This window comes from Nerophis lumbriciformis, linkage group LG08, assembly GCF_033978685.3.
Source record: "Nerophis lumbriciformis linkage group LG08, RoL_Nlum_v2.1, whole genome shotgun sequence".
NCBI lineage: Eukaryota > Metazoa > Chordata > Actinopteri > Syngnathiformes > Syngnathidae > Nerophis > Nerophis lumbriciformis.
In genome coordinates this window covers 13,075,001-13,101,750 of record NC_084555.2, presented here as the reverse complement: position 1 = coordinate 13,101,750, position 26,750 = coordinate 13,075,001, and the positions used below count along the sequence as shown (strand labels likewise).

The 26,750-nt window shown below is 41.3% G+C and overlaps 1 protein-coding gene across 3 annotated transcripts in view; it reads left to right on the top strand.

Moving 5' to 3' along the window:
- Positions 1-26,750, top strand: part of myo6b (myosin VIb) — a 103,775-nt gene that overhangs the window by 49,170 nt on the left and 27,855 nt on the right. For all 3 annotated transcript variants that reach the window (XM_061968327.2, XM_061968326.2, XM_061968328.2), the window contains exons 16-27: positions 1,189-1,316; positions 6,635-6,730; positions 7,040-7,210; positions 11,201-11,239; positions 11,324-11,417; positions 15,948-16,078; positions 16,205-16,282; positions 16,371-16,500; positions 16,868-16,958; positions 17,753-17,903; positions 24,106-24,314; positions 24,388-24,466. In XM_061968327.2, the coding sequence (XP_061824311.1) occupies positions 1,189-1,316; positions 6,635-6,730; positions 7,040-7,210; positions 11,201-11,239; positions 11,324-11,417; positions 15,948-16,078; positions 16,205-16,282; positions 16,371-16,500; positions 16,868-16,958; positions 17,753-17,903; positions 24,106-24,314; positions 24,388-24,466 (1,397 nt within the window). The remainder of the gene's footprint in view (positions 1-1,188; positions 1,317-6,634; positions 6,731-7,039; positions 7,211-11,200; positions 11,240-11,323; positions 11,418-15,947; positions 16,079-16,204; positions 16,283-16,370; positions 16,501-16,867; positions 16,959-17,752; positions 17,904-24,105; positions 24,315-24,387; positions 24,467-26,750) is intronic.

Below are 26,750 nucleotides of genomic sequence, written 5' to 3'. Positions count from 1 at the left end.
GTCCGCCATGATTATCCAGCCAAACACCGCCAGTGCGCATGCGCCTGACTTCGTCTTGCCGAAAATGCAATAATAAATGACTGTTTTTCGGTAATTAAAAAAGTAAACGGTATTACTAATTATCGCGAAGTATCAATATACCTTTTACTGTTACATCCCTCGTCCATTAACAAGTAAAAAGTCAAGGGCGGTCACGGCATGTTCTTGCCGCAAATGTTGATAAATTTTTGTAGGCATTACGGCGAAAGACGAGGGCGGTCGCGGCACTTGCCGTGGTCGCCGCAGTAAAATTCGAGCCCTGCATATATAGGACCAATTGTATTACAATATATGTGTAACTTTACCTTTATGGGTGTTGTGACATGAAAATAAGGCACTCACTGACACTTCGGAACATTGTTAAGATAAAGTGTTGCCTCTGAGGGCTACGATATGCAAACTCTGCAAAGTGCAGACATATATCTGTCAAGCGAGGCCACGTTACAGCCCCACACATTACAAATGTACTAAGGGTGCTGAAAGTATAACATCACTTTGCCTGCGTGGGATTCATTTGGTCCATTTCTGTTGCTCAGTGCTGTCTGTCACAGTGGTAAGAGTGCGCCTGTCACTGTTGCAAAAAATATGGATTTCTCATTACCCAAGAAGTGTGTTTCTGATGGGAGGCAGCATAATGAATCTGTGTGGGTTGTGTGGATTCTTTGGAGGCACAAGAAGCCAGCGAGGAATGATACAATCTTGTTTATGTTGTCCCAGTTGCCAAATAAATCCCAGTATTAATACGATGAAGTAGTCAGTGTATCAAGGTGAGGCATTTCGATTTGTATTTCAAAGGGTGTGATTATTCAGGTGCGAGGTTAACTGACAGCCATGAATAACATTTATGACTTGCAAATGACCATTAGGGCCACGCATTAATTCACTCATCAGTCTTTGGGATTCATGCACAGGTGCTTGTTGATGCAAATTTTTCCGGGAGGTCCTTGGCTATTAGATTATATTCCAAACACAGCGTGGCATATGAATAATTCAGCTATGATACTAAATGAGCATCCTGATGAACACGTTTAGTGCGTTGAATATTCGCATAAACGTTACTTTGAGAACATGAATGCCACCCGGATTCAGACAATATTCAGAAATACTTGGTTTCATTTGTTGATAAAAGGTCTTGATGTGTTTTTGCAGATCTAGTTGAAGGAAAGCTGATGGGCATCCTGGATATTTTGGATGAAGAGAACCGTCTTCCCCAGCCCAGTGACCAACACTTTGCACTTGCTGTTCACAGCAAGCATAAAGACCACTTCAGACTGACGGTTCGGCACGTCTCTCGCTCTCTTGCTGCTATTATTCTCGCCCTTTGTGTGGGCAGAGAGATCGAACTCCGCATTGGTTTTGTCGTGTAACAGCAGAATGTGAATGACTCACAGTCTCATTCGCCCCTCCTTTTGCCTTTGTTGCTCTTGTTTGCCTCAGCCATCCCTTGCTGCAAGCATGAAATTCTTTTTAGATTGCGTCCTTGACACCGATTCAAGTTTGAGATTTTGCTCGTTCATCTGGCACTCACTGAAATACTCAAGCATTCCAAATCAAAAATCTTAAAAATAACATTTTAGTCCAACTGATTTTATTTTTACGGCAGTTGATTTTGGGAGGCCGCGGTACCATACTTGCCAACCTTGAGACCTCAGATTTCGGGAGATGGGGGTGGGGGGCCGGGGTTGGGGGGCGGAGTTTGGTGGTAGCGGGGTTGTATATTGTAGCCCGGAAGAGTTATGGCTGCAAGGGATTCTGGGTATTTGTTCTGTTGTGTTTATGTTGTGTTACGGTGCGGATGTTCTCCTGAAATGTGTTTGTCATTCTTGTTTGGTGTGGGTTCAGAGTGTGGCACATATTTGTAACAGTGTTAAAGTTGTTCATACGGCCACCCTCAGTGTCACCTGTATGGCTGTTGATCAAGCATGTCTTGCAGTCACTTACGTGTGTCTGTAGAAGCCGCATACAACATGTGATTGGGCCGGCACGCTGTTTGTATGGAGAAAAAGCGGACGCGACGACAGGTTGTAGAGGATGCTAAAGGCAGTGCCATCACGGCACGCCCTCAATATTGTTGTCCGGGTGAAAATCGGGAGAAATTCGGGAGAATGGTTGACCCGGGAGATTTTCGGGAGGGGCACTGAAATTCGGGAGTCTCACGGAAAAATCGGGACGGTTGGCAAGTATGCGCGGTACAGTGACCTATAAAATACCTTTATGGGTCACTGTACCGCGGCATAAGTGGCTCTGAACTGATGTGAATACAATAACAAACCATTTTTCCCTTAGAGAGTTGAAAACAGGGCGTATATCAGGGGTTTCAAGTGGGCAATTAATTTTGGGAGGCCGCGGTACCGTGACCTATAAAATACCTTTATGGGTCATTGTACTGCGGCCTCCCAAAATTAATTGCCACTTATGTTCACAAATAGACTACTGGTGAGCCATTTGAACATCATTCTGCTAACCAAAACAGCAGCACCAACTGAAGCTGTGATTATTTGTTTTCTTTACTTTAGCGTTCCTGTCTTGTTGTCGTCATCTGCCTCTGTTCGTTTTCCTGCTAGTTCTAACAGTTATTTTTTGTATACTGTATATTGTGTATTGCTTAAAAGTGTCATGCTCTGATTTTTTTCTACATTTAAGACACTTCCTTGGGGTCTTCTAAACATGTAATGGTGGTGCTTTGCTCAAAATTTTGCATAGATCATGTTTTACAGACCATCTTCCAGCTGCCTCTGACTGTCTCTTAAGAACGTGCCATTTTGTGGGTGGTCTTATTTACATACCGAAGCTCTCCTCCTGGCCAAGCCCCTGTGAGAAGCCTGTCTCCCATGTTGTGGTTTTTAACGCTTCCATATAAAGTTTGAACTAAACACTACTTTTTATTAGAAATGGCAACATCAGAGGATTTTAGCATGCATGTGCGTGTACAAGCCAGTCTGCACCACAACAAGAGGATTGAGAAAAATAGGGAACTACAACTGAATAAAATGGCGGAATCGCGCAAAGCTTATCAGGTAAACCGCTACCATATATGGACATGTCGGCTGACGTAACTAAGGCAAAATACATCACTATGGTCTCAAATTTCAAACGACTCGTTTGAAGCATGTTTTGAAGAAGTCAAGATTGTTAATAAATATAGCTGCCTTGCCTCCATGGTAGGATTCCAAATATTATGGGGATTCCAAATACACAAAAAAAAAGCTAGCAACATGTGAGAAAAGTTGGTTTTGCATAATTGGACCCCTGTGAGCATCATTATCATTTATTCTTATAAAAATTCCCTCATTTCTTAATATGAAGCCTTTAATTATCATGCTAGTGGCTGAAAGATACTGAGGGCTTCTCCTGTCCCATATGTTGGCATATACTGTAGGGTTCCTTTTTGAACACTTAAATTAACAAACCGAGTCACTGCCTGGTAAATGGGCTTCACTTGTAAAGTTATTTTCTTTCCATTAGCATACATAAAGAGCTTTTAATGTCCCCTCATTCACCCATTGAATAGTAATGTTAGCATATGTTGCCATGGCCAGCACATCTCATCCATACAAAATGATGACACCGCATCAGCTGGACAGCAGGGGAGCTTGGGATCAAACAAGGTTGCAAAACAAACCTGCAGTATTGAACAAAAGTGAGGAGACAACTCATATTTCAGCAATCATTCTCCTCCAAGGGACAATACTATGGAAATGAACGAGTTGTCCGTGTAGAGTTTGGAAAGCAGGACTGTATATGTTTTTTTGTTCTATGAAAATAAGCCAACACGCACTCTAAATATCTCCACGAGTGAGACAGTAATTTGGGTGTTGCGTTCCAAGCTCCCCGTAACAGATAGATTTTCATGAAGTACAAACCCCGTTTCCATATGAGTTGGGAAATTGTGTTGGATGTAAATATAAACGGAATACAATGATTTGCAAATCATTTTCAACCCATATTCAATTGGAATGCACTACAAAGACAAGATATTTGATGTTCAAACTCATAAACTTTATTTTCTTTTTTGCAAATAATAATTAACTTAGAATTTCATGGCTGCAACACGTGCCAAAGTAGTTGGGAAAGGGCATGTTCACCACTGTGTTACATTGCTTTTCCTTTTAACAACACTCAGTAAACGTTTGGGAACTGAGGAGACACATTTTTTAAGCTTATCAGGTGGAATTCTTTCCTATTCTTGCTTGATGTACAGCTTAAGTTGTTCAACAGTCCGGGGGTCTCCGTTGTGGTATTTTAGGCTTCATAATGCGCCACACATTTTCAATGGGAGACACGTCTGGACTACAGGCAGGCCAGTCTAGTACCCGCACTCTTTTACTATGAAGCCACGTTGATGTAACACGTGGCTTGGCATTGTCTTGCTGAAATAAGCAGGGGCGTTCATGGTAACGTTGCTTGGATGGCAACATATGTTGCTCCAAAACCTGTATGTACCTTTCAGCATTAATGGCGCCTTCACAGATGTGTAAGTTACCCATGTTTTGGCCACTAATACACCCCCGTACCATCACAGATGCTGGCTTTTCAACTTTGCGCCTATAACAATCCGGATGGTTCTTTTCCTCTTTGGTCCGGAGGACACGACGTCCACAGTTTCCAAAAACAATTTGAAATGTGGACTCGTCAGACCATAGAATACTTTTCCACTTTGTATCAGTCCATCTTAGATGAGCTCAAGCCCAGCGAAGCCGACTGCGTTTCTGGGTGTTGTTGCTAAACGGTTTTCGCCTTGCATAGGAGAGTTTAACTTGCACTTACAGATGTAGCGACCAACTGTAGTTACTGACAGTGGGTTTCTGAAGTGTTCCTGAGCCCATGTGGTGATATCCTTTACACACTGATGTCGCTTGTTGATGCAGTACAGCCTGAGGGATCGAAGGTCACAGGCTTAGCTGCTTACGTGCAGTGATTTTTCCAGATTCTCTGAACCCTTTGATGATATTACGGACCGTAGATTGTGAAATCCTTAAATTCCTTGCAACAGCTGGTTGAGAAAGGTTTTTCTTAAACTGTTCAACAATTTGCTCACGCATTTGTTGACAAAGTGGTGACCCTCACCCCATCCTTGTTTGTGAATGACTGAGCATTTCATGGAAACTACTTTTATACCCAATCATGGCACCCACCTGTTCACCTGTGGGATGTTCCAAATAAGTGTTTGATGAGCATTCCTCAACTTTATCAGTATTTATTGCCACCTTTCCCAACTTCTTTGTCACGTGTTGCTGTCATCAAATTCTAAAGTTAATGATTATTTGCAAAACAAAAAAATGTTTATCAGTTTGAACATCAAATATGTTGTCTTTGTAGCATATTCAACTGAATATGGGTTGAAAATGATTTGCAAATCATTGTATTCCGTTTATATTTACATCTAACACAATTTCCCAACTCATATGGAAACGGGGTTTGTAGGACGCTACTTATTTTATGATTTATGTATGTATCATATGCATTTAAACTCTTTAAAGGCCCTCCACACTGGTTTTATATATACTTATAAACACTGCCATGGCTATTAAAATGCTGCATGCACTCTAAAACCTAGGAAATTTGAACATTAAAATTCAATGGGTACTCAAATCCCCATGTGCTCAATGGTACTTTAGAATCCACAATGCCCTGAGACTGCAGTTCTTATCTTGGGCATGGAATTTACCTGAGCTGCCCAGGTTGTTAATTGAATCCTCTTTTAAGCCTCCACATCACCACATCACAAGTGGATGTTAGACAACTGTGGATGTTAGACAACTGTGCACTCCTCAACTTTTCTCTTGAGGATAGCCCAAGCTTTTTAGTTCGGTTCCTGTCCCAATGGAGGGCATAAAATTCTGCTTCAGAAATTCGTAGTTCATTCTGGAATTCATGTTTCCCTTTGTAAACTGTTGTGCTAGCCCTGAACATGATGCTACCACCACCATTATTGACTGTAAGCAAGACACAATATCTCGCCACGCACTGGTGCTGCCTGGTATTCACACAATAATTCATGTGTGTTGGGTCATTTTCAGTGGATAGTACATCACCACTGTTATACAAACTGTACACTGACTACTCTAAAGTATTGTCCCTTGAGATGATTAAAAAATGGTTGATGGAATGTAAAGGGTGTATTCACTTTTGTGAGGTACTTTAGGCCAAATAGTATAAATGGACCTATACTGTATGTACATGCCCTGGCTTGATTTCAACACAGCGGTTACCACAGTGACTATGTTTACATGTCAAGTACCACTCATGCTGTTTCTCGCTGTTAAAGGGATTTCAAAGGCTAATTATATACTGTGCATACATGCTAATGCACTTCAAGTGTCCCTTGTTAAATGCATGTGACGGGTGATAAGGTCCATGCAAGCAGCCATGTCTAATGGTTGAAAATTGCCTTGTTTTTGAGATCGTGCAGTGTATGTAAAACATAAAATTCCAGTCTACTGCATTGATTCAAACCAGCCTTTCAATCAATAGCAACACAGCGTGGATAAACAATGCTATTCTGTGGATAAACAATGCTATTCTGTGAATAATTTGAGTGAAATGTTATATCTGTGTTTCAGCTCTCTCATTGTCCACTGTCTGTGCCTCTCAGGTTCCCAGGAAGTCCAAACTGACTATTCATCGGAATCTCCGGGATGATGAAGGCTTTATTATCAGGCACTTTGCCGGAGCAGTGTGCTATGAAACGGTAATTTTCTGCACAGAGACTGATATACGGGACAGTGTTGTCGTCATAAATATGCAAGGGCTGTGTTACATAGTGAGAAAATGAAGAGTGAGCGACGTAGCTCTGAGTCGTGAAATATTACAGCAGATGCTAAATGGGTGTCAGATCTGAATGTGGCTATGCATTTTATTTCAAAGCCTCGACCTCCTTAAAAACACATCTGTCACCCTGGCACAAAAGGCTATTATAAGAGAAGTTCATGCGAAAATAGTTTTTTGTGTTACAATCGTGCATGAAGTCAAACACACACACGTGCATTTGTGTCTACAGACTCGGTTTGTGGAGAAGAACAATGATGCCCTCCACATGTCCTTGGAGTGCTTAGTGTGTGAATCCAAAGACAGCTTTGTACGGGAGCTCTTTGAGAACTCCACGGGCAACAAGGACTCCAAACAGAAAGCGGGAAAACTTGGCTTCATCAGTGTTGGGAACAAATTCAAGGTCAGAGTGGCATTGAAGTTATTCTGGCAAACGACATGTTTCTAATTTTTATATATTTTTTTCTTAAATGAACAGGTAGAAAATAAATGATAATGATGATGCAATTACAGAGGTGCCTTCAAATCAGAACACCCATAATGAACTATAATCAAATAATCATAATCAAAAAGTCTTAGAAAAAACTTGGGAGTTCAAATCATCATAATTTCCAACATCACGTAAGATATCAGTGAAGCAGAGTTTTTTTCTGTTTTCATAGCTTTTTTAAGCATATTCTTCAACGTTTCCAAGCATAAACTAAACATATTAATACTACAGTAGTATTGGCCAGGAGATGAGACCAAGCCAATCAGAGCACGCTGTTCAGTAATGTGGCCATTGACTGGCGTGTAAAGGTGACTGTCCATCCATCCATCCATCTTCTTTCACTTATCTGAAGTCGGGTCGCGGGAGCAGCAGCCTAAGCAGAGAAGCCCAGACTTCCTTCTCTTCAGCTACTTCGTCCAGCTCTTCCCGGGGGGCCCCGAGGCGTTCCCAGGCCAGCTGGGAGACATAGTCTTCCCAATGTTTCTTGGGTCTTCCCCGTTGTCTCCTACCGGTCAGACACGCCCTAAAGACCTCCCCAGGGAGGCGTTTGGTGGGGCATTCAGACCAGATGCCCGAACCACCTCATCTGGCTCCTCTCGATGTAGAGGAGCAGCAGCTTTACTCTGAGCTCCTCTCGAATGACATAACTTCTCAACCTATCTCTCAGGAAGAGCCCCGCCACCCGACGGAGGAAACTTATATTGGCCGCTTGTACGTGATTTTGTCCTTTCGGTCATAACCCAAAGCTCATGACCATAGGTGAAGATAGGGATGTAGGTCGACCAATAAATTGAAAACTTTGCTTTCCGGCTTAGCTCCTTCTTCACCACGACGGACCGATACAGCGTCCGCATCACTGCAGACGCTGCACTGATCTGCCTGTCGTTCTCACGATCCACTCTTCCCTCACTAGTGAACAAGACCCTGAGGTACCACTTGGGGCAGGAGCTCCTCTCCAACTATGGAGATGGCACTCCACTCTTTTCCGGGGTGAAAACTATGGACTCAACTTGGAAGTGCTAAATTTCATCCCAGTCGCTTCACACTCAGCTGTGAACCGATCCAGTGAGAGCTACATTTCCTGGTCGGATAAAGCCAGCAGGACCACATCATACGCAAAAAGCAGAGACCTAATCCTGCAGCCATCAAACCGGATCCCCTCAACGCGCTGACTGCGCCTAGAAATTCTGTCCATAAAAATTGTAAACAAAATCGGTGACAAATGGCAGCCCTGGCGGAGTCCAACCCTCACTGGAAAAAAGTCTGACTTACTGCCGGCAATGCAGACCAAGCTCTGACATTGATCATACAGGGAGCGGACTGCCACAATCAGGCTGTGCCATAACTCATACTCTCTGAGAAATCTCCACAGGAGAGACAGAGGGACATGGTCGAATGCCTTCTCCAACTCCACAAAACACATGTAGACTTGTTGGACAAACTCCCATGCACCCTCGAGGATCCTGCAAAGAGTAAAGAGTTGGTCCACAGTTCCACAACCAGGACGAAAACCACACTGCTCATCCTGAAACCGAGGTTTGACTTTTCAGCGTGTCCTCCTCTCCAGTACACCTGAATAGACCTGACCGGGAAGGCTGAGGAGTATGATCCCACGATAGTTGGAACACACCCTCCGGTCCCCTATTTAAATAAGGGAACCACTACCCCAGTTTTCCAATCCAGAGCCCCCGCCGTCCCCAACCCCAATGTCCGGGCAATTTTGCAGAGTCTTGTCAACCAAGACAGCCCCACAGCATCCAGACCCTTAAGGAACTCCGGGCGGCTCTCATCCACTCCCGGGGAACTGCCATCGAGTAAATTCTTAACCACCTCGGCAACCTCAGATCCAGAATTAGGAGAGCCCAACGCGCAGTCCCCAGGCACTGCTTCCTCATGGGAAAAGGTGTAGGTGGGATTGAGGAGGTCTTCGAAGTATTCCTTCCACCGATCCACAACATCCCCAGTCGACGTCAGCAGCACACCATCCCCACTATACACGGTGTTGACAGTGCATTGCTTCCCCCTCCTGAGGCGGCCGATGGTGGTCCAGAATCATTTCGAAGCCGTCCGAAAGTCGTTCTCCATGGCTTCTCCGAACTCCTCCTATGTCCAGCTGCCTGGACAATAGAAGCACAGAACATAGTCCACCCGTACTCAATATCCAGTGCCTCCCTCATGTTTGAAGTTCACCTGGAGGCGGGAATTGAAAATCCAATGATACAACCACAAAGTCCATCATCAAGCTATGGCCTAGGGTGTCCTGGTGCCAAGTGCACATATGGACACCGTTATGTTTGAACATGGTGTTTGTTATGGACAATCTGTGACGAGCACAAAGGTCCAATAACAAAACACCACTCTGGTTCAGATCAGAGCGTCCGTTTCTCCCAATCACGCCTCTCCAGGTCTCACTATCGTTGCCAACGTGAGTGTTGAAGTCCCCCAGTAGAATAAGGGAATCACGAGAGGGAGTACTGGAAAGGCGGAGGGAAGCTACCCTTTCGTCGACTGGGTTGAACTCCAACGTGCAGGCTCTGAGCCACGAGGCAACAAGTATTGCCATCCCCGCCCATCGCCTCGCACTGCTGGCAACACCAGAGTGGAAGAGAGTCCAGCCCCTCTTGAGAAAACTGGTTCCAGTGCCCTTGCTGTGCCTCCAAGTGAGACCAACTAGATCCAGCCAGAACTTATGTACCTCGCGCACCAGCTAAGGCTCCTTCCCCGCCCAGGGAGGTGACGTTCCACGTCCCAAGAGCTAGCTTTTGTAGCCAAGGATCGGACCGCCAAGGGAGAAGGGTCATCAAGGGATCTCATAATGTTGGAAAATGTATTTAGAAGGTCATAAACAAGTTGTATTTATGGTTTAGCTGTGAAAAACTTAAATTAATAAGTAATGATTTCTACTTCACAGAAATTCATTTAACGCAGTCATACCCAGAACCAATTACCAGCAATAAACAAATTCTTACAATTCGACTCCCTCTGCAAATAGCATTGGCAAGGCCGTGCTGTAAACACCCTAGCGAGACCAGCGTAGCAAAAGATGCCCTAAAAATATAAGAATAAATAACCTCAGCCTCTTCCTGTTAGGTTGTTGCAGAAATTAAAAACTCAATGTTAAGTGATTGCACAGACCTAACACATACTGTACATTTACCTATATTTTTGCAGTACGTATAAAGCACTATGCAATGACAGTATCATTTAGCTGGTGTTGATCTGTCTGTCAAATGGTGAGTAGTGTATTTTTATTTTATTTTTTGTTGGGGTTTTTTGCATGTCTGTGCCATGTCTGCACTACATAATTTTGTATGAGAACAACTGATATAATGTCACTTTTTGTTCAAGTTTTGAGGGCTTTGTTCCACTGGATTTTATAGTGGGTGTTCTACGAAATCTATTCTATGCACCCTTTCTTAGAAAAGTATTGTTTTGATTACCATCCATCCCAGCCTCGTTTGTTTGTGGGAGCATAAAGCTGTCTAAAGTCGGCTTCAGTTGTTAACAAGCAGAGATAGGGAAAGTAAAAACACTGCAGGAAATAAGAACACATTCACAAAAGTGTGTTTATTGAACCACAAGTATACCGCTCTTACATCTGGCTTATTTGTTTCAAGAAGCGAAAAGTATGTCTGCTTTCGTTCACCCATCAGGTAGAAACTAGGCACAGTGTTTTTCAACAGACTTTATCTCTCAGACTGCTGCTGGGCTTTCATCACTAATACACCAGACACGGGCTCTCGCACAAAGATAATGCAGTTCAATAAGGTGCTGGCGGCCAGAGTGTGTTGCTCGAATGACGAGGATGTGTGGCGGCGCCCTCAAGCCCGTGTGGCTGGCTGACTTCATCTTAAACTCCTCAAACAAATCTTAGAAGTTCTTATGTCTCGCTTCTGTTCACAGACTCAGCTCAACCTCCTGCTGGAGAAGCTTCGCAGTACCGTAAGTAACAATATTAGAACATGGTCGAATAGTAACAAAAAACTATGAGGACATTATTTTACTGTTCACCCTCTTTGTTTGCAGGGCTCAAGTTTTATCCGCTGTGTCAAACCCAACCTCAAAATGGTTAGCCACCAGTTTGAAGGTGCCCTCATTCTGTCTCAGCTGCAGTGCTCAGGTAACGTTGAAGGTTGACATGTTTAACATGAACTTTGGTCTTATACTGTATGTTGAAAGAGTCATCAAGAGAACAACAGCACAAATTGATGCTACAAACTCATTTATAACCACAAAGGGTGCAGACAAATTGGTTAATCCAAACAAATTAATAATAAAAAAAACAACATTGGTTTGACATGAGGCAAAACAAAGCAGCAGCAGAATTGTGAAAATGTGATTAAAGGGGAACTGCTCTTTTTTGGGGAATTTTGGGGTCTTTTTTTTGCTTTTTAACATGTAAAAATAGTCTCGTTCTAGGTGGCTGGCAATGCAGCTAATGGGGGCAATCAATGTTACCTCTTAATCACTTTAAAAATGCATTAAAAAACCGTCAAAAATACTTCATTTACGTTCCGTTACATGTATAATAACCAAGCTGCAGCAACATCATTATTATAAGCGAACACTGAACTCTTTTTTTAGCATAGTAACACATCGGCATGTTTCCGTATCAGCCGTAAAAGCTAGCTACGGAAAGAGATAAGCTAGCAACTGCGTCAACACGAAACGCGTTAGAGTTTGTAATGCACAACACAACGGGATAAGACACCAATCTGTACTGACTGAAAAACATGAACAATCATACTACAGTATCTGTAAATTATTAGCCCACATTACATGTTTTGTTTGTACATAGATAGCCAGACAGCGTATGCACTGTAGTTGTATGGTGACGTGCTGCATGTAACATGAATAATATTAATGTGTGACTCACTCGATGGACAGTTGTGCGTTTAGTCCAGCTGGCCGGGAACGTTTTTTCCGGTTTATATGAGTAAGCACTCCATTTATGGCGAAATAGCATAGCTCCAAGTTCCACCTTTTGCAGCTTCGAGTCACGCCGACCTCACTCTCCCGGCTTCCGTCTGCTCCATTGTCTCACCCTTCCTTCGTGCTGGCTTCTAGAAGCAGTAGTTCATCCTCCGAATATTCAGCTTCAAAAAGATAAGGTTGCTCATTTGTCCAAAAATAGTCGTCTTAGTTGTTTGTTACCGAGTCTGCCATGATTACAACACACACACGCTTTTGTATCCAGAAGTAGGAACACATTTGTTGCCAGAAGTCAGAAGTGTACTGCTATGGAAACAGAAATCAATGCGCTAAAGAAATCATTATAAGAAATTGTCAAAATATGGTAAATATTGTACATAATACATGTTGTTATGAACGTGTCTGTTACTATGGACTTCATGGAGGGTTTTGAAGTTGTTAAAAAGGGCTTTGAAGGCTACAACTGTGACTCCCATTAGCCGAATCTTCCAAGCGATTTTTTTGTCATCTTTAAAATATTAAAAAAAGAATATGTGATCTTGTCTCTCATAATAATTGTGAACAATAGGCAACATTCCAAAAAAAATGTGCAGATCCGCTTTAAGAAAACATTAAAGCAAACTAAGCGGAAAAGACTGATGACTATATACACAGACTAATTGCACAACAAAAGACACAGGTGGAAGAACATCAAGGAAGGCAGTGAAGATGATTGGTCGACAGATAGGGACGGGGTGCCAATGAGGTCAGGGTCCTCGTGTACATAGCTTGCGTACGTCCAAAAACCTGCCTTACACCCTTTTTCACGGCGAAGGTGAGATGTATCAAAACTCAAGTTGACGTGGAAATGTGCGGTGGCTCATGGTAACTTGATAGCTGGCGTACGCACATTTCTACAGGCTGTGGTTACTTTAGCTACCCACATAAATGATGCTGGGTAACAGTTCACAGAAAAAAGTTCCAACTTCATGTGACTCTAGCGGGCAGCAGCAGAAGTTTGTGGCGAAACACAAGACTGCGCAGGGACATATGGAGGGTCTGTCACGTAGTGTACGGCTGCGACAGTCCTTGTCTGTATATTGTAATAACATTTATGTTGAGTAATCAAACAAAAGTCAAAGTCTTTTGTATCCCAATTATAGCGCTGGCATGTTTAAATTAAAAATTATTTTCAAAAAACTATTATCTCGCTGGGACCAGCAGGCATACTGTATGAACACATTTTGTTCTACGTTACACAAATTATGTTTTTGCGGGCAGCACAGTGGAAGAGGAGTTAGTGCGTCTGCCTCACAATACAAAGGTCCTGGGTTCGATCCTGCGCTTGGGGTCATTCTGTGTGGAGTTTGCATGTTCTCCCCGTGACCGCGTGGGTTCCCTCCGGGTACTCCGGCTTCTTCCCACCTCCAAAGACATGCACCTGGGGATAGGTTGATTGGCAACACTAAATTGGCCCTAGTGTGTGAATGTGAGTGTGAATGTTGTCTGTCTATCTGTGTTGGCCCTGTGATGAGGTGGCGACTTGTGCAAGGTGTACCCCAACTTCCGCCCGAATGCAGCTGAGACAGGCTCCAGCACCCCCCGCGACCCCAAACGGGACAAGCGGTAGATAATGGATGGATGGAAAATATATTTCTATGGGGGGGAATCAGAGTCACCCACGCCTCTAAAGTTATACATATTTTACCGGGGACGGTAGTCAGTGGGGGTTCAGCAGCAGTCGCTCTGGTGGCGGGGGGATGGAGCGTGAGGGACACAGTTGGAGCGATTATCTTTTCAAACGTGCTTCTGTTTTGGCAATGTACATCCATCTTTTTCTTCATTTCATTCCTGATGCCCGACCAATTATTTATTTTTTGTAGCTAACTTTTTTTTAACTAATCAGTATAAACTCTAAAAACTCTATGAACACATTTTGTTACAAGTAAAAAAAAAAAAGAAACATTTACATTACATCAGTCACCCACCTCTTCTAAAGTTTTACGTATCATTGTTGCAACTATCTTTTCAAACAGAGTGCAGCACTAATTTCACAAATTTCCCCGAGTCAGTTTTAGCCACGCACATCTATTGTTTTCCTTACTTTCTACCTTACACGACCATTTCTTTTTTCTTTTTTTTTTCGCCTGTGTTCAGTTCTCAGAGACACAGCGATGACAGGCTGACAATCGCTCTGCGGTTTGCTCGAGACACGAGCAAGAAACACCTCCTGTTGACTTGTGATAGATCCAGACCATGCCAAGCTCAAGCACATGGCTATTTTCAATATGATTTGCAAATGTAAATAAGCGTAGAAAATGGATGGATGGAAATATAAAAGAAGGCGTGGTCTGGGTATGCCAAGCCACGCACACGTCTGTGGCGGATTCCAAGCAGATTGTAATATAACAAAGAAATGTGCTTGGATTTGTATGTGCGAATACTCAAATACATCTGAATTTTTTACTTGTGTACGCCATTTTCTGGATTTGATCGCACGTCCATATTTAGTAGGAAAGCCACGTAACTGTTGGTGAATGAGGCAAGGTCAATGCATACGCCACTGCCAAGATGAGTGAGGAGAGTGACTAGTGTGCTCTGCGACAAATTTTGCTTCATAATCAAACCTGATAGGACTTTTGATAATGATGTCACCAAGTTTTAAGCAAATAACTTATATACATTTAGTAAAACATTATTTTTTAAATGTTGATGACATTTTGACAATAAAATTGCATTTGTGTTAAAATATTGGAGTAATTGTTTTAAGTTAATTTTAAATTATGCAAGCATGTGATTAATCATGATCACTCACACTTCAAAAGTGTGATTATTGTTTATTTATTTATATATATATATATATATATATATATATATATATACACACACAGTACAGGCTAAAATTTTGGACACACCTTCTCCTCATTCAATGGGTTTTCTTTATTTTCATGACTATTTACATTGTAGATTGTCACTGAAGGCATCAAAACTATTAATGAACACATGTGGAGTTATGGACTTAACAAAAAAGGTGAAATAACTGAAAACATGTTTTATATTCTTGTTTCTTCAAAGTAGCCACCCTTTGCTCTGATTACTGCACACCTGTGATGTGAAAACTCCTCATGTGTTCATTCCTAGTTTTGATGCCTTCAGTGACAATCTACAATGTAAATAGTCATGAAAATAAAGAAAACACATTGAATGAGAAGGTGTGTCCAAACTTTTGGCCTGTACTGTATGCATATATAACTATAAACACACATTGTTTCCCTGACTGTATAGTATGCATCACTCTTTAAGATCATTTGATTACATTAATTAACATTTAATCATGATAAATATTTAAGTATGATGAATAAAATCTTTAAATAAAACCATTAAGTAAAAACATCAAAATAAACTCAGATTATAATCAATACTAATCATGAATCAAGCAAGGGGCTATTACATACAACAAATGAAAAACTAAATAAGAGCAGGGCAACTAAACACTTGAAAGCAAGAGACAGTTGGGAGAACAGGAGGGAATGCAGGAAAGTAATTGGTTAACACTGAAAGGATGCTAATGAGACCGGATGGGGAAAAAATAGACACTTAAAAGCCTAAACGGATACTTTAAAAATATTCTGAATTATTCAATTATTAATTTTAAAAAACTAACAATATCTCAGTTGCACATTGTCAGCCTTACTGCAGTGCATTTGTGTTAGGTCATCACCTTTTCTTTTAATTTTAGGAATGGTGTCAGTGCTGGACCTGATGCAGGGTGGGTTTCCCTCCCGAGCCCCCTTCCATGAGCTTTACAACATGTATAAAGAGTACATGCCTGATAAGCTCACTCGACTGAACCCAAGACTCTTCTGCAAGGTTACTTGCCATACTATTTATTATGCTTCTTTGTTGCCATGCGACCATTGCGTTCAGTCTGATAAAAGGCATAAAATATTATGCATAGTATTTCAACGTCAACTGTTTTGAACGTCTTCTTTATAGGCGTTGTTTAAAGCGCTGGGGCTGAATGACAATGACTTCAAATTTGGATTGACCAGAGTTTTCTTTCGCCCTGGAAAGGTACAATAATGTTAATGCTGCTCTGTCAATCACTAATATGTCCTGAAAAATAGCCTAATGATAATAATTGTTCATGGCGTGTCGACAGTTTGCCGAGTTTGACCAGATCATGAAGTCGGATCCTGACCACCTGGCAGAACTACTGAAGAAAGTCAACAAGTGGTTGGTGTGCAGCCGCTGGAAGAAGGTCCAGTGGTGTAGCCTGTCTGTCATCAAATGTTCGTCCAATACACCAGACAGCAGCATTCATAATCTGTTACGCAAACACTCTCATAAACACAAGTGTCTGCTGAATGTTGAAAGCACAGTAGCTTCAACCTATCTGAAATTGTACTCGAAAAGCAATCAGTTCCTTGCAGCACAACACTTAGTGACTAGTTGTGGCTTCCCATGCAGTCTGCTTTTTGTTTTAAAAGCATTAAATTGCATTAGAAAAGAACATTGGCTGTTTGATCAGGCACTTCCTGGACAACAAACCATACAAGTACTGCATTTCACTGTGGAAAGAATAATGTAAATGTTGAATCCTGTGACTGCATGTATGATGGTGTCGCGTTGTGTTTCCTGTCTTTACGCTGTCCCCAGTGAGGAACAAGATGAGCTACAGGGCTTTGGCGTGCATTAAGATTCAGAAGACTGTTCGCATGTGGTTATGTAAGAGGAAGCACAAGCCGCGGTGAGTCTCCCCGAGTCGTTAAACCCAAAGAACCCATTGGAAATAAATGAATCCTTGCGAGGCTTCATGTGCTATCATCATAACAATTCTAAATTTTTACCTGTAATACAAGTGTAAAATGTGTTAATTACAGTAAATGTAGGAAAAGCAAAATGTTATATATCTCCTGTTGTGCAGTTTTAGATATGTCTGTATTAAAAAATAAATAATCACAAAATAAATATTGAAAGTGTAAACGGTCAAAAAAATAGTATTTTAGAATTATGTCACCTTATACAAGCTCTTAAAATGTGTTTGACATTTGAGTCATATTCCTGAAATTCTGTTTGAATTTCAAAAGGTATTGGCTTGCAGACGTTGGACTGTGTTTATATATAAATTTGATAATGGATCCATTTAACGGTTCCATGAGAAGCTTGTAATCCTATCTACACGGTTCCCTCTCCACATACTGTGCTACCATTGAGTTCATTGAGATTTGAGTGCCTATTTAAGTTTTCAATTGAAAAGGTTTTAGAATGTATGAAGTGTCTTAAGAGCTTTGGAAGTGAATGTGAAAGATATGCGTTCTTGTCTCGCATTGGAATTGTGAATGATAGACAAAATCCTCTTCTTTAATAAATGTCTGTCACATTCTGAATTGCACAACCCTTTGAATAGTTTACTTTACTGTATATGTTACACTGTACAACTCGCTACAGAATGTCCTTTGTGTTATATGATTGCACATCCCTCTGCTTTGGATTACATCACAGAAGTATATTAAATTTGTTTTTTTTTCCCTGTCTATATAGCGTTGATGGTATGGTGAAGGTGACCAACCTGAAGAAGCACATGGAGCGCTTCAACGAAGTGGTGAACGGGTTGAAAGAGGGCAAACAGGAGATGGCCAAGCAGGTCCAAGAGCTGGCAGCAAGCATAGATGCTCTGTTAGCTAAAATAAAGGTGAGCCATCGACTATGTTTATGTTTCCTCCTTTCACGACATATGAGGATTGTTGGCCAGTTGTAAAGACTGACCTTTTAATAGTGACTGTAAAGCTGCTTATGTCATCAGTCATCCAGATGCTCCACTCATGATTCAGGCTTAGCATTATGAACAAGGTTAAAGTACCCATGATTGTCACACACACACTAGGTGTGGCGAAATTATTCTCTGCATTTGACCCATCACCCTTGATCACCCCCCTGGGAGGTGAGGGGAGCAGTGAGTAGCAGCGGTGGCCGTGCCCGGGAATAATTTTTGGTGATTTAACCCCCAATTCCAACCCTTGATGCTGAGTGTCAAGCAGGGAGGTAATGGGTCCCATTTTTATAGTCTTTGGTATGAATACCATTTCAGGAGCATACAAGTGTTCAAATGTATGCCTTTCCCCATATTTGCACTTCTTGCACACACAAGCGGTGCCAAATTCCAATGTTTTTTCTCTGAATCAATATTTCCAATCAGCTCATGAGCAAGAAATCCTCCCGTCAATAGTTTAAATCACTGCGGCTGTTCTGCTAAATGATCAAACCTGATTAGTGAAATCCCAGCTCGACTCGTGCAATAAGCACACCTTTAATGAACCCGCCAGGTATAGCAAATCACCAACAAATCTGCATTGCCCAAACAAGCTGCTTTTCTTGAATCTGTTGCCATTTGCAGCTATAATTACCAAGCGTCTGTTTCCTCGAGGTGTCCTGACTGACGGTGACGCAGCGAGGATTTTTGACCCTTTCTTCCCCCCTTTCATCCCAATCAGCCTCTCATCTCCCCCTCTTTATGCCACCGTTAGCCTATTAGCAGGCCCCAACGACACTTATGGTGCTTTGAGAGCTGGGAGAATTGCTCCTGGCACTGCGTCTCTTGAGTGAATAATTCATGGGATGCCAATGCCTGTCATTCAGGGCCCTCCGTACATTCGGGACAAGACCTTGTCACCTACCGTCTGTGTGTCGCTGGTAGTGACTCCCTCGAATGAATCTGCACAATACAGTGACCTCTCCTCCCCACGCTAATTGTCTGACAAGTCCAGCCGTCAATTAGTCATTATCTTGTGTTGTTATCTGTGCCACGCAAAGGTCATTCTTTCATTTAAAGTTGGAGCAAACTTTTTTTGAAGAAAAATTAATACATTCATTCACCTTCTTATGCTCTTAATGTCGCCCCAGTAGGAGGAGTGTCATGATTGGGTTAGTTTTTGTGTACAGTTTTTCAGATCCTGGCACATATTTTTTAGAGGTATCAAATTACTGACCTGACTCTCGCCAGATTCTTGTAGTTTGCTGAGCTCCACACAAGCATCTGGGACTTCTCAATAGGAGATGTATTTCAGAAGGCGGGGCCTTGGGAAAAAAAATCATTGTATGTGATTGGATAAACCACTTGTCCGTTATCTTGAATGACGTGCTACTTCAACCACTCACATCGAAATCAACCCGTGACGCTGATGAGAGCAACGCTGCAAAATCCAAAACAGAACAGCCGACATATAGGATAACGACAGAGCGAAAAGTGAGAGAACTTTTACTGAAACAACGCAGCAATGTCAGTAGACGATCAATGTCGTTTGTGCAAAGAATATATGCGAATAAAAGGCTTCATAGGGAACAGCAAAAAAATATTTCACAAAGTCGTCAACGAAAAAAGCATAGACGAACGTCTAACAGAACTTGATTTGAAATTGTTGAACGTTCGAGAGAGACCGTGTCGAATATGCTTACGGTGCTTTCGCTTGATAGGGAAACTCGAAGACACTGTGTCCACTTTTAAAAGATGGCAAAAACTGAAGAGGAACCGATAAACGGGACAGGGTGCCGACTCCATCGAAATCGTGTCCCCATCCCCCGACACCTACTGCTCCCCCAACTCCTAAACTACTGAATTAATATTCGATAGATTCGACAAAACAGTTGCAATAGCAGAATCAATGTCAGCACACAACTCCTCGCTGCGTGCCGCCATTGTTGTTTGAATCAAACAGTCGCTTTGGCGCTACGTCACATGTATGAAATCCCGCCTGGCGATCCTGATTGGTTCATTATTTTTTGCTATCTTGAAGGAGTTTGCATTGCCCTCGAGCCCAGATCCTTGTGTGGAGCTCAGCGAACTACAAGGATCTGGCGATAGTCAGGTTATCAAATTACGGCATTAACTACAATTAATTATTTCCGTCATAGTTAGCGTGTTATTTTTTAATCTTTAACGTTACTTTCGCTGCGAGTTGTCTCGCCCTCTTCTTGCGGTTGACTGAGAGCAACAACAGTACCGCCATGTGACACAAAGATTTTATGAAGCCGCGGCGAAAACGAGGTATCACTTTGTCTCGAGACTAATGTTAGCAGCTTTAAATAGTAGGCATATGATGAATTAGATCTAACAAATTGTGCAAAACATTCATAATAAACTTAAAACGTATCAGAAGTTTGTTTTATGGTTTGTATAAATTGGAATGTTGTCTTGTTTTTAGCATAGACAATATTATGGTTGTTTTTTGTTTTTTGTATCTATTACAAGAGCAATGGAAAAATGAGGTCACATCTAGGTTTAAGTTGATCAATTAAACTGACTTTATACTGTTATACTACATCTGTGTGTCAATATAGTTATATATTACATGCACAATTACCTGTACATCAGGGGCGTCACTAGCTTTTAAGGACAGGGGGGGCTTAGCCCCCAGGAGATTCACAGGACGCGAGCGAACGTAGCGCACGAGCACAAAACTTCACAAACGGCTAACAAAGACTTAGAAATGATTCATTGTTATTAGTATTATTTAAAAAATGCACGGGACGAAATGAAATGCTCCCCGGGACGATGGCTTTTAACCATTTTTTTTCTTTTTCTTTGAATGTATTTATTAATTTGACATTTTATATTAAATGTCTTGGTTTTTCCTCCCTCTGAAAATCCTATGAAATGTTTAACAAGCCATTCTATAACAATACAACAGCTATTAATGTAACATTACAATAAAACAAATATATTTAATGTTTTTTTCATTGTTTTAACATTAGACTAATGTATATTACTTTATATAGATTCTACAAGAGTGATGTGGGCATTTTCTATATGAACAAGTCCAAGGACCGCACGCAAGGTCGCAGAGAAAATGCAGACTGGATTTTGAGGGATGTGGGCATTTTCTATATGAACAAGTGGAATGGATTGGATACCGACACACTAAAGGGGCTCTCTACCTTAAAGTACCAATGATTGTCACACACACACACACACACTAGGTGTGGTGAAATGTGTCCTCTGCATTCGACCCATCCCCTTGTTCACCCCCTGGGAGGTGATGGGAGCAGTGGGCAGCAGCCCAGGAATAATTTTTGGTGATTTACGCTATGAAGTGAGGGGAAACTGAGTGAATAATGGCAGGTTGTATGATTAATTTATTTAAACTCATTCGGGCCACTTTATAATGAATATGTTGGCATGTATTTGTTAAAAAAAAAAAATAATTATATATATATATATATTTATATATATATATATATATATATATATATATATATATATATATATATGTATGTGTGGGAAAAAATCACAAGACTATTTCATCTCTACAGGCCTGTTTCATGAGGGGGGGTACCCTCAATCGTCAGGAGATCGTCAATCTCCTGACGATTGAGGGTACTCCCCCTCATGAAACAGGCCTGTAGAGATGAAATAGTCTTGTGATTTTTTCCCACACATACATATATTGCGTTCTACTACGGTATCGAGTACTATTTTTTGGATAACCTTATTAAGACATATATATATATATATATATATATATATATATATATGGACGGCGTGGCGCAGTGGAAGAATGGCCGTGCGCAACCCGAGGGTCCCTGGTTCAATCCCCACCTAGTACCAACCTCGTCATGTCCGTTGTGTCCTGAGCAAGACACTTCACCCTTGCTCGTGATGGGTGCTGGTTAGCGCCTTGCATGGCAGCTCCCTCCATCAGTGTGTGAATGTGTGTGTGAATGGGTAAATGTGGAAGTAGTGTCAAAGCGCTTTGAGTACCTTGAAGGTAGAAAAGCGCTATACAAGTACAACCCATTTATCATTTATCATTTATATATATATATATATATAACACCAAATTATTTAGGGGGGCTTAAGAACATTTTAGGGGGGCTTGAACCCCCTATAATAGGCCTAAAAACGCCAATGCTGTACATTATCTTTAAAAACAGAGCGCACTTACATTGAAGACAATGTTTTAGTTGACCGTGCGTGTCTGCTCCTGGACGAAATGAAAGCATCACTTGTAGTAAATAAGTTCATGTTCTGTCGTTAAATAAGGTTTTAAAAAATAAAATGATGATGCACATTGATGTGTTTGTATGACACATATTTGATTGACAATCAGTAAAGACAATCATATAAATTTAAATTTTACTGGTCCTAAAGGTACCTTGTAATTGTGCAATACTAAGATATTCAGGTAATGCAGTCTAGTGTCGCTAAAGCAAGCTGGCAGTTAGTGCACTGATTGCTGGCTCAAAACTAGCGCCACTAATTGCTCGCAGGCAACTGGTGTAATAATGTAATTATTATTTATTCATGTTTTTGTTCTAAACGGCACAGTGAATAGGGTGGCCATTCCACTACCATTTATAAACTTAATTTAAATTGTGCTGGAATACAAAGATATATATTTTTGAAAAAATCTAAATCAACATAAAAAACGGCCTCCCTGCTGTACTTCTGCAGACCCCACAGGGATTGCAAACCCCCTGTTGAATGTTTGTGTTAAATCTGTTCTCCTGCACTGTGATTGGTGGATCTTTTTGTTTTATTTTATATTAACTGAAGCAGAGGTAAAGTTTAACATTCATTATTATTATTATAAATGTGTTATTACTGCTTTTTTTAATGTATTAACTTCAACACTTTATATGAACCTAATGGTTTATTTTGGTAAATTAAACATACTGCATTGATTCAAGTATGTGAAAAACAAGAAATTACTTTATAAAGCCACTTTTTTGTAATATGTCAGAATCAGAAAACCTTTATTGTCATTGCATGGAAACAACGAAATGGAACAGCAATCCAGCTCAGTGCTTTTAAAACAACCTACATAAAATACTCTTAAGACGACAAACAATATTATCCATCCATCCATTTTCTACCGCTTATTTCCTTTTGGGGTCGCGGGGGGCGCTGGAGCCTATCTCAGCTACAATCGGGCGGAAGGCGGCGTACACCCTGGACAAGTCGCCACCTCATCGCAGGGCCAACACAGATAGACAGACAACATTCACACTCACATTCACACAGTAGGGCCAATTTAGTGTTGCCAATCAACCTATCCCCAGGTGCATGTCTTTGGAGGTGGGAGGAAGCCGGAGTACCCGGAGGGAACCCACGCAGTCACGGGGAGAACATGCAAACTCCACACAGAAAGATCCCGAGGCCGGGATTGAACTCACGACTACTCAGGACCTTCGTATTGTGAGGCAGACGCACTAACCCCTCTTCCACCGTGCTGCCGACAAACAATATTATAATTTTTAAAAACATAATAAAAACCCCAAAGGGAATAAGCAGTAGAAAATGGATGGATGGATGGATGGATAATAAAAATGTTAAAAACATATTGTACAGCAGATCTCTATCAGAGTTAAGCAAGTTAATAAAGTGGTGAGTGTTCAGGTAAGTGCAGAGTTTAGGGAAATAACAGCTCTAGGATAGAAACTGTTTTTCAGTCTATTTGTCCTTGCTTTGATGGTCTTTTAGCGCCTCCCTGAGGGCAAGAGTTCAAGCCAGTGGTGACCTGGGTGGGATGAGTCCCTGAGGATACTGTTTGCTCTTCTGCTGCAGTGTCTCTTATACAGGTCTTCTAGAGCTACCTTTACAATAATGTAATGAAATGTTATTAAAAATACCCTTTTTTAGGTTAGATGAAAAATGAGATTTATTGGATTAAGTGAATAAAGATCTTAATTAATTAATCGTTTTTCACTGATAGTTTTATGGTTTAGAGCTAATGTTAGAAATACAATCCAACAACTGATAAAAAAAAAAGATTATACAACTTTCCTGTTAAATCAGAAAGTGTATTTACTGGTGCTATACGCTGTAAATGTCGACTTTCAGGCTTTAAATTGATCCACATGTTATATATGCGGCCTTGTCCTCTTCTCTCCCGCAACAGGGCTCAGCGATGACCTGGAAGGAGATTGACAGCGAGTACCAAGTGTTGATGAAGCGCTCCGAGCAGCTGCTCTCCTCCATGCAGGAGAAGAAACAGCAAGAAGAAGAAACTGAGAGGCTGAAGCACATCGAGGAGGAGATGGACAAAGAGAGGAAGAGGAGGGAAAAGGACGAGCAACGGCGCAAACAAGAGGAGGAGGACCGAAGGCTGTATGTGGCATTGACAAGAAAGAGTAACAATGTTGATTAATTTTTAATTTGTCTTGTCTGAAATATCTTGTAGGAAAACAGAGATGGAGACAAAACGGAAGCAGGAAGAGGAGGATAGAAAAAAGAGAGAAGAAGAGGAAAAGGTTTTGCAGGTTTGGGCAGCTGTCAAATGGTTTGATTTGTCCCTCTGGTGTTTGGCTTTGTTATGCCTGCAAGACAACTTTACAACCCAAGAAAATATCTATAACAGTTATAGCAATTTTTCATCTTTCTTAGGAGTGTTGACATTGCCCATTCCCCGACTTTAAATATTTACTTACCCCAAAGTTCTTATTGCAAGATGTTTTCCTAATACTGTATTATTGTGTTGATATTTCACCTTTATTTACATAATATGCTAAGCAATACAATGGATAATTTTCCCCTAACGTTAAAGGTGTACCAAGGACTTTTTGCACACTTTATAGCGCTCCATCCAACATCCCACTGCTCTCATAGTTTCTCATAGTTATTCGAGGCACAATAAATGCAAGCTGTTTTCCACCGAAAAAGCTTGACAGTGTTTGCACTGCAGTAAACATATATACATTTAACAATTACCTCACTGAATAAGATTAATAATATACACTATACAATCCCATTAGCAGGTTAATGACAAACACTGTACTCATTATAGCTTTGATTAAAAAAGGAAACTGTACAATGAAATGTAAAGGTCACATTAAGCTTGCTGTTTCCATTCAAAAATGGAATCGGGGTCTTTAAGACCTAATTGGTTTTCACATGCACTGTTGAAAAAAATAAAGGAAACATTTAAATCACACATCCCAGATTTGGATGTATAAAATATGGAGGTAAATTTGTGGCGTAATGCTCCTTCTGTTCCGCGCACAAAAAAAACAGATGAATCTGCCTGGTTGTTGCCATCCCATTATTGCCTCGGCCTCTCCCAGTTTACTGCTTTGTCTCCTACTTTCTCATTCACACTCATGACTCGGGATGGGTACCGTTCACATTCGAACCGATTGGGTACCAATACCTGGTACCTAGGAAACAGTAAACCAATTTTCGGTACGCTTGTGTGTGTAGTAATAAATATTGTTTTCGATAATATCTACATTTTTATTGCAACATTTAAAAATTTGCTGATTATGATAACTGCTGTCCAGTTGTTATATTTAGTTTTATTCAAAGTCAATTAATCAAAGTTTACTTATATAGCCCTTAATCACAAATGTCTCAAAGGGCTGCACAAGCCACAACGACATCCTCAGGTCAGATCCCACATCAGGGCAAGAAAAAATTCAACCCAATGGGAACAACGAGAAACCTTGGAAGGGACCGCAGAAGTGGGGATCCCCCCTGGGTGACCGGTGCAATAAATGCCAAGTGGATACAGTTACTATTGTGAGATTCCAGTCCATAAGGGGGACAGCAGGGGATCCTCTTGCATGTTGAAACATGGAGGCGCAGAGACGTCACTGACTGATGCATATGGAGTGGTCACCCCGGGTCCTGACTTCATGTGCAAGTCCAGTCCATTGGGAGACCAGCAGAGGATCATCTTGAATGGAGACAAGTCAGCAGTGCAAAGACATCACCAACTGATGCAAAAAGGAGTGGTCCAAGCTGGGTCCTGACTTTGAACAGCTAGCGCGTCATTCGTAGAAGCTGATTCGCGGTGCAACGTACATCTTGGAAAGTGGAGCCTTACTTGACTTGCATTGGCGCTTTTTTTTGAGTCAGTTTCTTTGTTGGCATTGAAATTGCAACATTACCTAGAGGGAGTTTGCTGAGTCCCCTCTCAGTGCTGCTGGAGTGATCGGCAAGTGTTTACGTGCAAAAAGTCAGCTGAATCGGCGTAACTTCACGCACAACTCAGGTACCGTAAAATGGCACTGTTGGATTTTACAAAACCCAGAAGTGGCACGTTGTGTAATTCGTAAATAAACACAGAATACAATGATTTGCAAATCCTTACTGCAAAGAGAAGATATTTATTGTTCGAACTGAGGAACCATTTTTTTTGGCAAATAATCATTAACTTAGAATTTAATGGCAGCAACACATTGCAAAAAAGTTGGCACAGGGGCATTTTTACCACTGTGTTACATGGCCTTTCCTTTTAACAAAACTCAGTAAATGTTTGGGAACTGAGGAGACCAATTTTTGAAGCTTTTCAGGTGGAATTTTTTCCCATTCTTGCTTGATGTACAGCTTAAGTTGTTCAACAGTCCGGGGTCTCTGTTGTGGTATTTTAGGCTTCATAATGCGCCACAAAATTTCAATGGGAGACAGGTCTGGACTACAGGCAGGCCAGTCTAGTACCCGCACTCTTTTACTATGAAGCTACGCTGTTGTAACACAGGGCTTGGCATTGTTTTGCTGAAATAAGCAGGAGCATCTGTGATAACATTGCTTGGATGGCAACATACA